General features: G+C 42.9%; 1 protein-coding gene across 2 annotated transcripts in view; it reads right to left on the reverse strand.

The window, feature by feature from the left end:
* Positions 1-136: 136 nt before the first annotated feature.
* Positions 137-17934, reverse strand: part of VCL (vinculin) — a 106340-nt gene continuing 88542 nt past the window's right edge. Inside the window, exons 19-22 of one of the 2 annotated variants that reach the window (XM_034435399.3) lie at positions 11841-12062; positions 7573-7776; positions 5244-5348; positions 137-1930 (exon numbers count right to left, since the gene is read on the reverse strand). In XM_034435399.3, coding sequence (XP_034291290.1) covers positions 1784-1930; positions 5244-5348; positions 7573-7776; positions 11841-12062 — 678 coding nt within the window. In that variant the 3' untranslated portion in view covers positions 137-1783. The remainder of the gene's footprint in view (positions 1931-5243; positions 5349-7572; positions 7777-11840; positions 12063-17934) is intronic. The other variant, XM_034435401.3, reaches the window with a different exon arrangement.

The raw sequence follows: 17934 nt of genomic DNA on the forward strand, positions 1-17934 counted from the left end.
TATTTTAATTCCCTCAAGGGAAATGCAAATAGCCCTTGTCCTCTTATCATTAATAGCCAAGTTTTACAGACGAGATCATGAAAAGGTATGTGGGGTCTGTTAAAGTACTGTCAAAAAAAATAATCCATTGGAAATATTTTATAGAAACGCATTTTCATTTTATTTGACCAGAACAGAGAAAGTTGAACGTTATTAGCGTATACACAACATCATTCTGGTTTACAAACAAAAGTAGTGGCAAAATGCTCCTGACATTCAATCTGATGGGCAGGAGTGTTTAGGAAAGCATAATTGCATAAGGTGTAGAGGATATTAAGATTTACAAAGTGTTGAGTTTAGTAAATACTCCAAAGAACTCTCCAAGTCAAATACAATTCAAAGCTTTCCTTTAAACATCCCTTAACAAAAGCTAAGTCTTTGGTATAAACTTATGTAATCAAAAGGCATTAATAATATTGCATTAATACAAAGTCAAGCTATTAAAATGGTAGTGATTTAAGAAGCTCTCACACTTGGAAGGCTGAACGATGAGGTGAAAAAAACACCGCCTCCCACCAAAGGTGCCAGGAAGGCCGTTTAAAATCCTCTCTTCCTACCGAGTTCACATAGACTGAAAAGGCAAGACAAGGCAGGGTAACGTAACCCTAACCCCGTCCTTTTCTGTGACGGCTACCCTGGCCAAGATCCGAAATGGCAATTGTGAGTACCTTGTAGCCAGGAAAGAGCGAGAAATCTGCTTTTCTGGATCTTGGCATTTGAAGAGAAGGCATGAAAAGGTAATTCCTTTGAATTTAGTTTTGAATTGCACCAAGGAAGAGAAGACGAATACTAAGGTGGTGTAAGGAAAGTGAATCGGTAAACAAGGACCACCCAATCCTTCCATCAATGTTGGCATGGCTACATGCCAAAATCTCTGGTGTTTTCTGGGTGAATGCCCAAGCCATTCATAAGGAAGCGGATCCAAACGATAGCAGCTGGATCGGCAAGTGACGGCATCGGTATTTGCATGGTGATGCTTCATAAAGCCCAAAGTGAATTATTTTTGAAACCCACTAAAAGAGTTTTTACTATTGTACCTCCACGCTTTTCCTCTGGTTTATCAAAACATTCTACTGTCAAATCAAACTTTGGTGGCAAGAAGCCCAACTACTCAGAAAATATCTCCTAAGCTCTGGCATAGGAGGTTTTTGTGCTGAAGGAACTTGGTAGCCGTGGAAAATTCTTCCCCAAAATCTTGTTTAGAGCTTGCCATTTGGGGTGGAGGATGGAAGCAGCGACTTATGATTGCTAAACTCACTCCCTTCTGCCAAAGGAAAGGTGCTTTTCGCTTTGGACAGTATAAAATTACATTTAGCATCTTCTCATCCCAAATAATAATTAATAATGTAAAAGGAGAGAACCAAAAATCCCAAACTATTGGTTTCCTGATTGTCCCTCACAAATGAACAACTAAGATGGCCCAGAGTTTTCAAATTATGCTACAACAAAACCCTTGGTGCGTTGCATAGAAAACACAATCATGACAGAGGTAGAGGAGGGAAGAACCGGGTTGAAATAGTGTTTCTAAAAATAAAAATAAATCAAAAGCAAGAGAGGGAAAAAGTCTGGAAACGAGCTAAAGTGAGATTAGATACCCAAAGCAGCCCAGCGCACTATTAAAGACCACCCTCAAGATGGGCCTTCAGGAGACTCCTGTGCCAACCTCGGCAGCACCTTCCGGTGGTCTGCAGAAGAGGGGTTTCTCGTGAAAAGAACAACGCTTAGGGGGGAGGAGCCGTGCTCTCTACTGGTACCATGGGGTCTTCCTGACCCAACGTAAGGTGAATCCAGCATCCGTCCGGATCTTAATAGATGCTGCTTCAGCCTCTCGGACAGTTTCCTTGACGGACTGCATGAGGTTCTGGGCATTGTGGACCAACATCTCGGTGGCCTGGAAGGGAGAAACATTTCAAAACCGATATTAGAAAAGATGTTTAGAAAAGACAAGTAGTTTAGAGCACCGTTTCTCATCAAACTTGACAACTTTAAGACATGTGGACTTCAACTCCCAGAATTCCCCAGCCAGCCTTGCTGGCTGGGGAATTCTGGGAGTTGAAGTCCACATGTCTGGGTGGGGAATTCTGGGAGTTGAAGTCCACATGTCTGGGTGGGGAATTCTGGGAGTTGAAGTCCACATGTCTGGGTGGGGAATTCTGGGAGTTGAAGTCCACATGTCTGGGTGGGGAATTCTGGGAGTTGAAGTCCACATGTCTGGGTGGGGAATTCTGGGAGTTGAAGTCCACATGTCTGGGTGGGGAATTCTGGGAGTTGAAGTCCACATGTCGGTGGGGATTTCTGGGAGTTGAAGTCCACATGTCTGGGTGGGGAATTCTGGGAGTTGAAGTCCACATGTCTGGCTGGGGAATTCTGGGAGTTGAAGTCCACATGTCTGGGTGGGGATTTCTGGGAGTTGAAGTCCACATGTCGGTGGGGATTTCTGGGAGTTGAAGTCCACATGTCTGGGTGGGGAATTCCTGGAGTTGAAGTCCACATGTCTTAAAGTTGTCAACTTTGGGAAACAGCATCATTTGTAAAACAAAACACAACAAGGCTACTAGGCAGAACCATCTCTGCACTGGAACTGAAGCTGCGTATTTGAAGTCAAGGCGGTTTAAAAATGAAATCGGGAGAGAATTTGTGATAAGGAAGATCTGGGTTGATTTCCGGTTTCTATATCGGATATCAAATTTCAGCCCAAGCCACTGCATTTTCCTTTCTAAAGAATTTTTTTTTCTACCCACCAGATGGTGCTGGTGAATAAATTTAAATTCAGAACAAAGGCATTTATCATAGTTGAAAAGGGATTATTATTTTTGGGGGGGGGGGGTTGGTATTGTAAACCAGATTTGACTGTAGCAATCAAACACAGCCAGAAAACAAAGTCGTTATATGTTCCATCCTTGCTCCTATGGCCAAATTTTGTCAGTTTCATTACTGACTTTCCTGCCTTTTCATGGTACAGGTAATCCTCGATTTATGACCACAATTGAGTCCAAAACGTACGTTGCTAATTAAGATATTTCTTAAGTGAGTTTTGCCCCATTTTATGACCTTTCCCGCCACAGCTATTATTTATTTATTTATTTATTTATTTATTTATTTATTTATTTATTTATTTATTTATTTATTTATTTATTTATTTATTTATTTATTTATTTATTTATTTATTTATTGATTTGATTTGATTTGATTTGATTTGATTTCTATACCGCCCTACTCCCGAAGGACTCAGGGCGGTGCACAGCCAAACAATAAAACACATACATACAAAATTTAAAAGTAGAATAAAATCAAATTAAATAATTTTGGCCCCGACAAATTTAAAACCCCAAACTTTTTAAAACCAATTTTAAAATTGAATGTATAAAATACTAAAAGATATTTAAAAATTAAAAATCTTTTATAAAAGAGGGAGAAAATTAGGCCAGGCCCACCTGGTGAAATAATAAGGTCTTTAAAGCGTGGCGGTAGGTGCGCAGATCCGGGATCCTCCGTATCTCTGGGGAGAGCTCGTTCCAGATAGGTGCCCCCACAGAGAAGGCTCTCCCCCTGGGGGCCGCCAGTCGGCATTGTTTGGCCGACGGCACCTGGAGGAGCCCCTCTCTATGGGAGCGTACCAGCCAGTGGGAGGCTATTGGTGGTAGTAGGCGGTCCCGCAAGTACCCAGGTCCTAAGCCATGGAGCGCTTTAAAGGTGGTAACCAAAACCTTGAAGCGCACCCGGAAGACCACTGGGAGCCAGTGCAGCTCGCGCAGGAGAGGTGTTACATGGGAATGCCATGTCGCTCCCATTACCACCCGCGCGGCCGCACTCTGCGCCAGTTGGAGCCTCCGGGTGCTCCTCAAGGGGAGCCCCATGTAGAGAGCATTGCAATAGTCCAGGCGGGAGGTGACAAAGGCATGAGTGACCGTGCGTAACGAGTCCCAATCCAGAAAGGGACGCAACTGGCGAATCAGGCGAACCTGATGAAAAATCCTCCCGGTCACGGATTTTATTTTTTTTTAATTTGATTTATATGCCGCCCTTCTCCGGAGACTCAGGGCGGCTTACAATGCGTTAAGCAATAGCCTTCATACTTTTGTATATTTATACAAAGTCAGCTTATTGCCCCCATAAACTGGGTCCTCAATTTACCTACCTTAGAAAGGATGGAAGGCTGAGTCAACCTTGAGCCTGGCAAGATTCGAACTTACTAATTGCAGACAGCTGGAGTTAAATTACAATGCATTAGTCTGCTGAGCTATCCAGGCTCTATATTAAGTGAATCACTGCAGTTCTTTAATTAGTAACATGGTCATTAAGTGAATCTGGCTTCCCCATTGACTTTGCTTGCCAGAAGGTCGCAAACGGTGATCACATGACCCTGGGACACTGCAACCGTCATAAATGTGAGTCAGTTGCCAAGCATTTGAATTTTGATCACTTAAAACCATTGGAAGGTTGCAAAAGTGAGAATTTTGAAAAATGGTTTTTTTCCCCCCCAATGCTGTTGTAACTTTGAATGTCACTAAACCAATGGTTATAAGTCAAGGATTATTTGTATATTTGAAAAATAAATCAATACCGTACTTTTCGGAGTATAAGACACATTTTTCCCCCCTAAAAGAGGGTGGAAACATTGGTGCGTCTTATAGACCAAATACGGCCATTTTTGGCCTCCTGAAACACCCTCCCCAGCGTGTCCCGTTTTCACCAAAAACGGGCCCGTTTTTTGCAAAAATGGGATGCGCAAAGGGTTTGAGAAGCCTGCAGAGTGCTCCTGGGGGCTGGGGAGGGCAAAACCGGGATATGTGGTGGGTTCGGGAGGCAAAAAACGGGACCATTTTTCCCGAAAACAGGACCATTTTTTGCAAATATGGGATGCGCAAAGGGTTTGAGAAGCCTGCAGAGTGCTCCTGGAGGCCGGGAAGGGCAAAAACCGGACATGAGGAGGCCAAAAACTATTTTTTTTTCTTGTTTTCCCCTTTGACATCTTGCTGCGTCTTATACTACGGTGCGTCTTATACTCCGAAAAATACGGTAGGTACAAGTGGTTTTTGCACTTAGAAGAGAAAGAATCAAAAAGGTTGGTGACTGAAGCTGCTGCTAATTGAACATTTCACAACAGGTGTTTCCTACACGCCAGCAAAGCTGCTTGCCTCTCCCCCAAGGCCTCTCAATTCGAGTTACCCCACCCCCACCCCGCCTGGAACAAGGGAACTGACCTGCTCAGACTCCTCATCGCTGATACTGGTCCGGCCCAACATGGTTGCTTTGACAGTGGACAGGATTTTCAGCTGAGTACTGATGGTTGGGATTCGTTCACAAACCTACACAAAGACAGTTACACCCTGGTTATTTCGTTATCACCCGGGACCATCCTTAAACATAACAAAAATGCATTAAAAATAACCCTACATTACTAGCATAATTCTTATGGGGACGTGGTGGCTCAGTGGCTAAGAGGCTGAGCTTGCCGATCGAAAGGTCGGCAGTTCAGCGGTTCGAATCCCTAGTGCTGCGTAACGGGGTGAGCTGCCGTGACTTGTCCCAGCTTCTGCCAACCTAGCAGTTCAAAAGCATGTAAAAAATGCAAGTAGAAAAATAGGGACCACCTTTCGTGGGAAGGTAACAGCGTTCCATGCGCCTTTAGCGTTTGGTCATGCCACCCACATGACCACAGAGACGTCTTCGGACAGTGCTGGATCTTTGGCTTTGTAACAGAGATGAGCACTGCCCCCTAGAGTCGGGAACGACTAACACATATGTGTGAGGGGAACCTTTACTATACCTATACACACACACACACACACATAAGTATTGAATACATGAACAGTGTGGCATCTGGGTATCATTAGTTTTGATTCCAAATAATAGTGATAATATTGACAATATTAGTTACATTAATCATACATCATTACAATAATATAAATATTAAAATTAAAGTTATTAACATGTTGGTATTTGCTCCATGTATATAATCCATCATTTATTCAATGTTTTAATAGACAATAGTAATAACTATAATGTTATTTAAGTATAAATAATCTTTCAACTTCTGATCTTTACATCTACATATGAATTTTAAATTATTATATAGGAATGTGCATAATAATATTTTCCCCCTTTCTAATTTCTATCTCTGTTCTAATTCTTAATAGAACAAATCTTGTATTCGTAATTATTCTATTTCTATCCATCATCTCTTGCCCGTTTTAATATTTCAATTCTTGTTGAGTTTTTGACATGTTTTCCATACTCCTCCCTTGGGATTTTGTATCTCCATGCATCATTCATATTTGATCTAAATACTTCCTCTGTCTCTACATCTACATTACTAGCATAAATCTTGAAGAAAGAATTTTTTTAAAAAAATAGGTTCAATCTCTTTCCGACAGTTGAAAACATATGGCTAGCATATTTCCTTGAGAATTTTTGAAGAGGATTTCTCTGTTCAAAGCATCATTTTGCATCCCTGTTTTTCAGATTTGGTAATTTTAAATAGAGGATGTATGAACTTCAAAAAGCTGCCAGAGAATTCTGGGAGTTGACATATCTTAAAATCGCCAAGTTTGAAGGACTACCCTGAGCCACCCATTTGTGGCAGTGAAGCCTCTGAACACTGATGCACAGTGGCACAAAATGTTCACATCCAACTTTTGGGAAGGAAAATTTATCCATTTCATTGAGTTTAGGTTCATTGGTGGGTTTCCCTTAGACTGGGAGAGAGATAAATGAAAAGGCTGGTTGAGATAAACAAAGCAACAGGCTTAGAGCCCCATCGAGACCTCTTCATGCTGGCATTGCCATTTTCACGTAAGCTTGCAATCTGGCCACTTCAAAAGGCGCAAGCATAACTTTTTTAAAAAAAATGGCAAAGGGGTGAATCCCGAGCGTTGATTTTGGCTAGACACACCTTGCTTCGGCTGTAGGCTTTTAGCAGTGGTGAAATCCAAATTTTTTTACTACTGGTTCTGTAAGCGTGGCTTGGTGGGCATTGTGTGGCTTGGTGGGCGTGGCAGGGGAAGGATACTGCAAAATCTCCATTCCCACCCCACTCCAGGGGAAGGATACTGCAAAATCCCCATTCCCTCCCCACTCCTGGAGGAAGGATATTGCAAAATCCCCATTCCTTTCCACTCTGGGGCCAGCCAGAGGTGGTATTTGCTGGTTCTCCAAACTACTCAAAATTTCCGCTACCAGTTCTCCAGAACCTGTCAGAACCTGCTGGATTTCACCCCTGGCTTTTAGTCTTACAGGTGTGTTTTCTCAAGCACGGATAGGACCAGAGGTGGGCTTCACCGGTTCGCCCAGCACTGGAAGTGTGAGCGCACGCATGCGTACGATGTCACAAAACACGGCAATTCGCTTACTTGCGCCGTCCGTGCATGCGTAAGGCATCAAAAACACAACAATATAGGATGGGATTGCACTTGGGTAGGTCGCTACTACCAGCTCGCCTGAACCGATCCGAACCGGCTGAATCCCACCTCTGGATAGGACCTTCCCAGCTAGAGATGTTCTGCGCCTTCCAAGCCAGGTTTCATGGCCTACCTGCAGAAGGTTTGTTCGGATCCTCTTGTCCGTGCACTGTTTAGCCACCTCTTTAGCCAGACGGGTCACTTCGTCGGAAGCTTTGGCGATATCTTTCGCACACTGGATGAGAGCCCGCTTGTTTCCGCTGCCCCCTCTCACCAAGCGGGACATCTCGGCCATCAGCAAGGCCATGCGCTTGGCAGCGGCAATGATGTCGTTCCCCTGGAGGAAGAAAAGGAAAGCAGCTGTGATCGCTCCGGATTCTGGGGCTGTACAGTTGCTGCTTTACAAAATAAAAAACAAAAGCAAAACAGGACTGTAACACAAAGACCACGTGTGAAATTCTCGCTCAATCTTCAGTGACAACAAGCTTCAGCCAAGAGGTGAGGGAGTAGACACTCTCTCTCTCACACACACACACAGTATGTACGTGTTAGTAGTGTTGCCAAAGTGAAAATGACCACATTCAGATGTTTAAACTCCCAGTTAGGAATCCCATCGTTTCAAATAAGCTGGCCAAAGGAATGTCTTAAAGCATGGTGTTGTGATGATGGTGAATATTCTTAATGGGTGAATAAGAAATAAAGTCACAAGGTCAATCTGAAGTAAATGGTGGGAACTGAATATTCTGAATGGAGAAAAAAACGCCTGGAAAAGGCTCCGTTATTTAAGCCTTTTAATTGAGTGGTGAGGTGGCCTAGAGGTGGAGCGCTTGCCTCACAATCAGGAGGCTGTGAACTTCGATCCTAGGTAGAGGCAGTTATTTCTCTCTCTGGGCACACTGAGAATATATCTGCTGAATATAACTCTGCATTGGCGACTGGAAGAGCATCGGGCCAGTAATCAGTCAGCTTCATTCAGCTGTTCAGACTTCACCCCGCAAGGAATTATGGGGTCATTAAAAGATGAGGATGATGGTGATTTAAGCCTCTTGATCAACTAAATTTAAAATGCATCTGCAGAAGGGATTTTTTTTTCAATCAAAAAGGCAAGGAGAGGCCAGTTGCAGCCCTTTCTGGACCGGGACGCCTTGCGCACGGTCACTCACGCCCTTGTCACCTCCTGGCTGGACTATTGTAATGCTCTCTACATGGGGCTCCCCTTGAAGAGCACTCGGAGGCTCCAACTGGTCCAGAATGCGGCCGCGCGGGTGGTTATGGGCGTAACCCGTTGTGCCCACGTGACACCCCTCCTGCGCGAGCTGCACTGGCTCCCAGTGGTCTTCCGGGTGCGATTCAAGGTGTTGGTCACCACCTTTAAAGCGCTCCATGGCATAGGACCCGGGTACCTTCAAGACCAACTTCTGCCACCAATAGCCTCCCACCGGCCAGTTCGCTCCCACAGAGAGGGTCTCCTCAGGGTGCCATCGGCCAAGTTATGTCGGCTGGCGACACCCAGGGGAAGAGCCTTCTCTGTGGGAGCCCCAGCCCTCTGGAATGAACTGCCCCCGGAAGTGCGTAAGATCTCCGACCTCCGGGTATTTCGCTGTGCACTCAAGACCCTGTTGTTCCGCCAGGTCGGGCTATCAACATAATAATTTTAAATTGGGTGTTTTAAATTTCTGGGGTTTTAAATTTTATTTATTTATTTATTTATTATATTTCTATACCGCCTTTCTCCCGTAGGACTCAAGGCGGTGTACAGTCAAGAAAAATATAGACACACAAACATCATAAAATTGAGCCAAATTATTTAATAATTTTAAATTATTTTAATTGATGTTTGTCTTGTGCTTTTAATAGGCTGTACACCGCCCTGAGTCCTTCGGGAGAAGGGCGGTATAGAAATAAAATTATTCTTATTCTTATTAATCATCAGATATAAAACATCATCTGAATGCTTACTCTATTCATATCTAAACATATCCAGAATTCATCCGTTAATTGGTTAACCCGCTGACTAAAATTTCTTTTGATGTATAACTCGAAGAATTACCAATTCTTCTTTGACAAAATGAACTATTTTCCTCTCGGGGGGGGGGGGGAAATTAGGAAAGTCACTACCCGGTTCCCCCCCAAATAAGACATTCCCCTGATAATAAGCCCAATCAGGCTTTTGAGTGCATGGCATGGCAAGAAGGCCAAGCGCTTATTCCAGGGTACAAAAAAAATATAAGACAGGGTCTTATTTTCGGGGAAACACGGTAATTTGTATTTAAATGCCTTTTTTTAAAAAAAAACTCATTTTGAGTCACTGTTACAATTAATCACAGTTTGCTGCTGCATTCAGACAAAATGAGAAGCTGTGATTACTTGATAAAAAGGAAGTGAAAACTTCCTCCTCCTCACAGTTGCACGATGGCGGGGATGGTAGAACAAAAATAGTCAGTAACTTTTCTGTTAATTTGTTGTGCTAACCGAGTGTCCCCAAACTTGGCAGCTTTAAGACTTGTGGACTTCAACTTCCAGAATTCTCCAGCCAGCTATGCTGGCTGGAGAATTCTGGAAGTTGAAGTCCACAAGTCTTAAAGCTGCCAAGTTTGAAGACCTCTGTGCTAAACCGAGCTTCCTTGTGACATTAGAACAGTCCGAAGCTTTCAATGTTCAACCATTATCAGCCATTTTCCTGTGAATAAACTACTTATGTCAGGATTGCCATTCAAATGAAAATGTCTGTAAGAATATTCAGATCAGTGTCGTTCTTACGTTAGAAGAAAGGATGCGGTATTTGTGAGAAGACAGATAAGTGAATATGTTGACGCAAAACACATGAAAGTAGGACAAGCATCCCATCCCATCTTTGGCATGCAGACTGTTGTGATCGTGTAATGAAAAGACAAAAGAGGTGCGGTGTTGTTTGGGGAAAAAAAGCTTGGCAGCCCTTCCAGATGTTCTTCCATCCCTTTTACGCATCCTGATAGAAAAGCTCCACTTTCGGGATTATTGTACATCCAAGCTCCTGTTTTAACACATTCTCATTTTAAGGGGTAACAAATGAAACAGATGCAACGTAGCGTATAGACGAGTAGAAGCCAGGAAGGAAAACATGGTCTGTTGTTCTGCAGCGCACTTAAAAGCCAATCCAAGTGCCATTGGCCAACTCCCAACCAAGACAAGCCATGCCCCCCTTCTGGATGTGGTCGGGGTGGAGAACCAACACACAAGACTTCCGGGTCCGTGGGAGGCCACTGCCACAAGAGGCTTTGCCCAAATTGCTGTTCAGAGTAGCGGGGGGCAAGAGAGCTCTTGTATTCACAAGCCCACCAGTGATTTTCCTGCAAAAGCCAAACTTCCCCATTCATTTCAGCTAAGCTTGCCCCTGGACAGAAGAGAATTAGGCCAGATTACACTCCATCGTTATCCACGCGTGGGAGATGCCGTTTGGATTTCATGCCAGTCACCCAGTTGGCCATTCACAAGTGCAAAAAAAAAAAAACAAAAGAAGAAGAAGAAAAGAAAAAAAAGAGAGAGGGAGAGAGAGAAACTAATTTCCAATACATACATACACATACACCACACCTTCAGAGCTGCCCGGGGCCATACGTTTATTCTTTGCAGCATGCTAATCTAAGGAAGTGAAAAAATAATCCAGCAGCTTGGCAAACTCCACTTGGTGCTTAGTGCTAGCAGACCATTCCCATCAGAAGCCACAAACCCCCCCATCTCCCATTAATAACGCGGCTGAAACACGAGAGGGCAAAGTCTGAATTTAGCAACTTAAAGGCATTCAGCAGAGCCTCTCCACGCCCCTCCCCCCCCAAAAAACCCTCCTCCCCTCCATCACAGCCTCTGCCCGCAGGACCAGCTCTTTGGCAACGGTGCCATCCCAAGCCATTCCTTGCCGGAACAAAGGTTTTAGTAGAAGCCGTTGATCAAGAGGCAGGAAGCACAACGATGCGTGTTAAATGACTTCAGGAGTGACAACCCTCGCTCGTCTGGAAGTCTCTGAAAAGGCAGCGAACGATGGCTTCACAGGTAGTCGGGCACTCCTTCCTTGGGTTCTCTTTTTAAGTAGCCCCCGGCATGAGAAAAGACAGGTAAAGGCAGAGGAGGGCAGCGTCTTTATTCAGAAGGAGGGTGATAGGGTGAGCCGAATGAAGCTTTTGGCCTGGCCATCAGCACGCCTAACAACACTTGTGAAGCCACGCGGTTCCCTCGACCATGAAATGCAGACAAACTCGAATCCATTCCAATTAAGAAAAAAAAAAAAAGAAACCATGAAAAATAGAAAACCAAAAGGGCATGGGATCCGCCGAGGATCAAGAGTGATGCAAATGTGTCAAAATGGCCGGATGCAATGCGGATCAGTCGCCAGAGGGGGGAGGGGGTGGGAAACGGAGGAAATACCTTACTGGACCACTTGGTTGCTTCCCGGTGCAGAGACTGAGCAGCGGCCAGAATGGGCTGGTTAACAAGCTGGTTGGTCGGCATGAGCAGCAGCTCAGGCTCGTAATCATCTTCCATGTCGGAAGGGAGGGTGAATTCAGCTTCTGCTTCCTCCGCCTCCTCCCGAGCTACACCTAGGCCAGCCTTAGCGGGGGCTTCCTTACCCCCACCGGTCACTTCAGGCTTGGCAGGTGGTGGACAGCGAGGGTGAAGAAACAGGGACAGTTAGTATAAGACGCAGGATCTGGTCAAAGAAGCAAAGAACCGAGCCAGTTTAGGAAACCTCTCGTGGTGGTGGTGGTGGGCGATGGGAGGACGGCGGAGGAATGGGGAGGTTGACAAAGGGATCTGAACAACTAGAAACGCCTCCGAGAGGCGTTCAGGAAGACATGTTTTTCCCTCTTTAATTGTCTTATCTTTCCCCACAACATTTCTCCTGGCAAGACAATAATGCCGCTGACAAAGACACAAAGGAAAGGCAAACACGTAAAGCTGACAGAGAAGTGGACGCGAATGACACAGACGGGGGATACGCCAGGTCCACATCAGAGGAGACCCAACTGCTATGGGACCTCAGCCAAGCGTAGGATGCTATGAAGGATGGTAATGGGAAGAAAGGGTCAGCTTTGAGCCAGAAGGCCAAATTCACGGTGACTCCCTCCTGCCAAAACCCCTTTTAGATTAGATTAACAGAGTTGGAAGGGACCTTGTAGGTCATCTAGTCCAAGCCCCCCACCCAAGAAGGAGACCCTACACCATTTCTGACAAATGGCAGCCCAGTTCCCTCTTGAAAGCCTCCAGTGATGAAGCTCCCACAACTTCCGAAGACAACTTCTGTTCCATGGGTTGATTGTACTCCCTGTCAGAAAACTGTACTCCTTATTTCTAGGTTGAATCTCTCCTTGGTCAGTTTCCATCCATTATTTCTTGTCTGACCTTCGGGTACTTTGGAAAATAGCTTGACATCTCCCCCTCCTCTCTGTGGCAGCCCCTCAAATATTGGAAGACTGCTATCATCATGTCACCCCTGGTCCTTCTCTTCACTAGACTAGCCATGCCCAGTTCCTGCAGCTGTTTATCGTATGTTTTAGCCTTCAGTCCCCTCATCATCCTGGTTGCAGTGTGGTGACCAAAAATGGATGCAGAATTCTTTGTTAAAATGAAGGTGAGCTGCACAATCGCTTCCATGCTTGCTCATCTAAACATCCCTTTTCAGAGCCAGAGTTAGAAGAGGCTGCTGATACACAGAGCTCCATGTTCACTGTTGTCCACCAGAGGAGCTCAGGGTTGACCGAACATGGGCATTCTTACCCCAACCCCAACCCCCTCCCAAGATCTTGACCCAGCCATGGAGAAGACAACAATGGAGAGCAAAGCAGGATGGAAGGAGGAAAGAACGACCGACACCCCCCCCACACACACACACAATAAGAGAGAATGGCCATTAAAGGACATTAATCAGTGCTCACTATTACCTGACAGAAAGTGATGTTAGCAGCACATGTCAAAGCAAATCAGAACGTTTCGGTTAGTGGAAAGTTAATGACATGGAGCAAGATTGTTTTGCCACAATGTTGTTCTACAAAATCCGAAAAGGGATTTAAATCTTTTGCTTCGGTATCCCAAATCACATCCCAAAGTACCTAAAACAAAACAGCCCAGTATTATTGTAGCAACCATCACAGAAGAGAAGGCGGGAAGGAAGGGACAAAGCAAAATGGACTGTTTTCAAGAGCCTGAGATAAAACCGTATTCCCACTTTTATTTAGTCACTCACTAGCTTTCCTGTTGAGCCTTATTTCATCCGAGGCTCTGGTTCTGAGTGCTAAATTATTTGGCGTTCTGAAAGGAAAAAAAAAACTGCTACTTTTATGTGCAAATATACTAGCAAACTCCAAAATAAACCTGATTCCTTTTGAGTTCATCTTTTTTTTAGTTTCTTGATTAACAAGACGTTAGTTTGTCAACTGAAAGTTCAGCGGGCTGCACCATGCCTTGTTCTTCTATTGGGGTCAATCTGACATGTTTGGGGAAGAGAATAAAAGGAATGATTAAATCAAGAATTCTGCCTCTAGAAAGTTTATTTCCAACTCTCCTTCTCTGCTCTTCCAACCCATAAATTTGAGGGTGGGTAGAATAGAATAACAAGAGTTGGAAGGGACCTTGGAGGTCTTCTAGTCCAACCTCCTGCTTAGGCAGTAAACCCTACACCACTTCAGACAAATGATCAGGGTGGATAAAAATCAATGATTTTTTTAAAAAAATCGAAAAAATCAGATTTTTTTTATTTAAATCTGATTTTTTTGATTTTTATCAAATTTATTTTAATAAAAAACTTGTGAGGTAAAAATCTATCGTAAGATAGTTTTCTATTTAAGATACATATATAATTTAGTTTATTCAGCATGAAATGGAGCTTAGTGATGTAGCATGAGGCTGTATATTCTGCAACATCGGTGAGTCAACAGTGGGTCAAAGGAGTAGCAGAGATGACAGTTGCTCTTTAAAAATTATGATTTAAATCGAGTTGATTTAAATCAAGCCTTTTTACTAGTGATTTAAATCATGATTGTAAATCATGTAAATCAACTCAATTTAAATCAAATCCACCCTGCAAAGGATTATCCAACATCTTCTTAAAACTTCCAGTGTTGGAGCATTCACAACCTCTGGAGGCAAGTTGTTCCACTGATTAATTGTTCTAATTAATCAGTGGAAGGTAGGTAGGAAGGAATTGTCTTCAAAAAAAGACACACGACTGCTAAACATATAGAATATCTATTTACTTGGGTCATTAATGCTCAGTGATCCATGAAACCATAGTTCCAAGAGATTAAGTAACACAGTATATAATCACTAAAAGATATATATCCAGAATTAGTTGCTACTTGCTACTGTTCAGTCAAGATTTCTAAGCAAATCTAAACTCCATTTTTCTACAGAGAACTGCTGTTTGAAGATGACCAATAGAAAAAGAGGTCAAAACGTTTAACGTTTACATTTAGATGCCAGCAAAGGTTAAATTAAGATTTTTTTTTCAATCCAATCTTTATTATAATCATTAAGCAGAACAATAGAGTAGGATTTGAAAGGGTTAAAGAAAAGGACAGCAATATGTTGTTCAATGCAGACTTCAGAAAAATCCAATTTACAAAGGTTTACTAAGAGGGGGAAATGGTAATTGACACCATGAGAAAAACCAGAAATATGAGTCATTGAAGTTCTCCCCACAGTTCCGAAAATTATTTTAAGTTGACCTCTTTTTTCACGATAGCTTGATTACTGTAGAAAGTTGTCAGAGCTAATCAATGTGACATATTATTTTTAATAATATCTTTATTTTATTGATTTAATTATTTTTAACACCATTTCAATCTGTGTTGATACTTCAAAAGTAGCAACTTTTGCCTACTTAAAAGAAGATCCCTTTTAAAAATAGGCACTCCAGAGAAAACTTAACTCTAAATTCAATCTCTCAAAGTATCAGGTTACAAAATCACTCAAATTTCAAAAATACTTGCAACTTTAAATTTCAAATTTTGTGCTACATGTGGGCAGATTTGAAGCCTCGTTCCGAATTCCAGAAATAGCTCAGATTTTCCAATGTGGGTCTAGAGCAAAATTAAAAGACAGAAGTAGCATCGCCCACAATAGGTCTTGAGGGAAAAATGGATCTTTTCATTTTTCTCAGAATGGACAAATCTTATCAGCAACCTACATCTTCACAAAGGCATTTCATTTTGCAATTTTTTAAATAAAATTGTGCAAAGCCCTTAGCTGTTTTTAAGCTCTTTTTTAAAAAATAAAAACAAACCTCATAGTGTTTTTGCTTTGGGGCAGAATGTGATTGGCAATGATAATAATCCCAGCAGTGAGAAATTTCTGTACCAAATTGAAGCAATGATCATAAATAAGGATGATGCACTTCCTGGACATGTTCATTAGGCATATCAACTGTTTAACGCAACTCACAAAAATATTATTTTTCTGCAATAATCCAGGAACAGAATTTTCGCAAATAGTTAAATCAGTTGTCTCCTTTCAATAACCAAGATTTTCAAACACTGATGAAATCATAATTCGGATAAACACCCTAGTTGCAGAGGCCAATATAAATTGAAGAAGATATGTCAATCACGGAATCCATCATTTTCCCCCTTCCCTTTTTGATATGGATATCATTTGGAACACAACAGATTTCAGAGAAATATATCAAAACAACAGCTTTACAAAGACCCAGAAGTCAAACCCATCTGTTTTATCCAAGGCAAGCAAAAATCCACTCTGGATTGTCCCATTTGTCTTATAAAATAGGCAATTTTGCATTACACTCCCCTTGTTTTTCATGCTACCGAATTGCATCAGCAGCAAATATTCCTGTGATATTCCAGAAAATTCAATTTTAATTGTTACGAAGAGATTCTGGACTAAGTTTCCAAAATCAAAGCCTGTGTTTTATAAAGTAGTCCTTTCTAAGAAAAGGGGTGAAAGTGATTTGTAGTTGGACAACAGTGTAGACAATGAATGAATAAACAAAATGGATTATCATACTTGCAAATGTCATCCTGTTTATTATTCTAGCTAGCCACTTTCATGTTAATTCTTAGGTTGTCCCCAATTTCTATGCCTTCTCCGTCAACACAAGATTTAATAGTAGTCCATTATCTGAGAAAGGGTCTAAAATAATAAACCATATGATTTCCTGACTTCAAGCAAAAACTAGTTACATATTTAATGCTCCTTTAGGATAAATAATATTGTTTTGAGAAACTGATGAAGTTTAGGTATGTTTTATAGGCCAACTGGAGAAGGAAAAGAAAAGGAGAGAAGATGAAAAACTTCATTTAGATTATTTTAAGAACAAATCCTGTATTTCACATCAGTAACTTAAATATTAACATCTGCTACTGTTTTCCCCAAAATAAGACATCCCCTGATAATAAACCCAATTGGGCTTTTGAGAGCATGGCAATAAGGCCAAGTGCTTATGTCAGGGTTCAAAAAAATAATAAAAAATAAGACAGGGTCTTATTTTCGGGAAAACATGGTAGATTATATACATCTGGGAACATCTCACTTTCTTGTAGACTTGCCACTTTTAAAAAGGAAGGAGAGCTTTAAATCTTACAGATATACATTGCGGGATGCATCTCACTTTGGGAGGGGCTGCCTTGACAGGAAGGGGGGGGAGCTCTAAGTCAGACCAAATTAACTTTCCCCTGTCCCAGTTCTCCATTCTTTCCTAGATAGGCATACTAGCTGCACTGGAGTCTGTTATCTTCCTTTATCTGTCCTACTAGCTACATATCTCCATCCATGTTCTACCAATACTTTTTACACACGCACGTGTGCACGCACACACACGCACACAGAGAGAGAGAGATCTAGAACTGCATTTCATCTTGCCTCTCTGCAGCTCCCTGCAACTTTCTACCATGGAATAAAACAAGAAGATCAGGCTACCTAGAAGAAAAAGAATGGGAATATTTCATTCTGGTCTCAGGCATCAGAGGATCCATTACACATAGCAATGTGCACCGGGAAAACTGGATTATCAAGCCCTATAAATCAGGGGTGTCAAACTCGATTTCATTGAGGGCCGCACCTTGCTGGGGGGGGGGAGGGCTGGAGTGGGCGTGGTCAGCTCGTCACTCGTGTCGCCTGTGGCGGCCTGAGCGCTCTGCCAGAGAAAACAGGCTCCCGAGCTCCGTTTTCGGCTGCCACAGCCTCCTGCAACCCTCTGCCAGTGAAAACAGAGCTCAGAAAGGCTGCGTGCGACCCTCCAAGCTCCATTTTCGCTGGCAGAGGCACCACGGGCCAGTCCTTTGCTGGGAGGCCCCGGGGGGGCCAAATCTAACCACCTCACAGGCCGGATCCAGCCCAGGGCCTTGAGTTTGATACCCCTGCTATAAATGGTGTCTAGAACAGCCCAGAAACCAAGCATCTCACTTGCTGGTTTATTTTTTCCCCTTCTGGCCAACCATTTTAGCCGTCCACAAGGATATCAGAGTACTTGGGAGTCAAAACATGAAGGGGGAACCAAAACACCTTGAGA

This window comes from Pantherophis guttatus, chromosome 6 (assembly GCF_059756535.1).
Source record: "Pantherophis guttatus breed Tessera chromosome 6, ASM5975653v1, whole genome shotgun sequence".
Lineage (NCBI taxonomy): Eukaryota > Metazoa > Chordata > Lepidosauria > Squamata > Colubridae > Pantherophis > Pantherophis guttatus.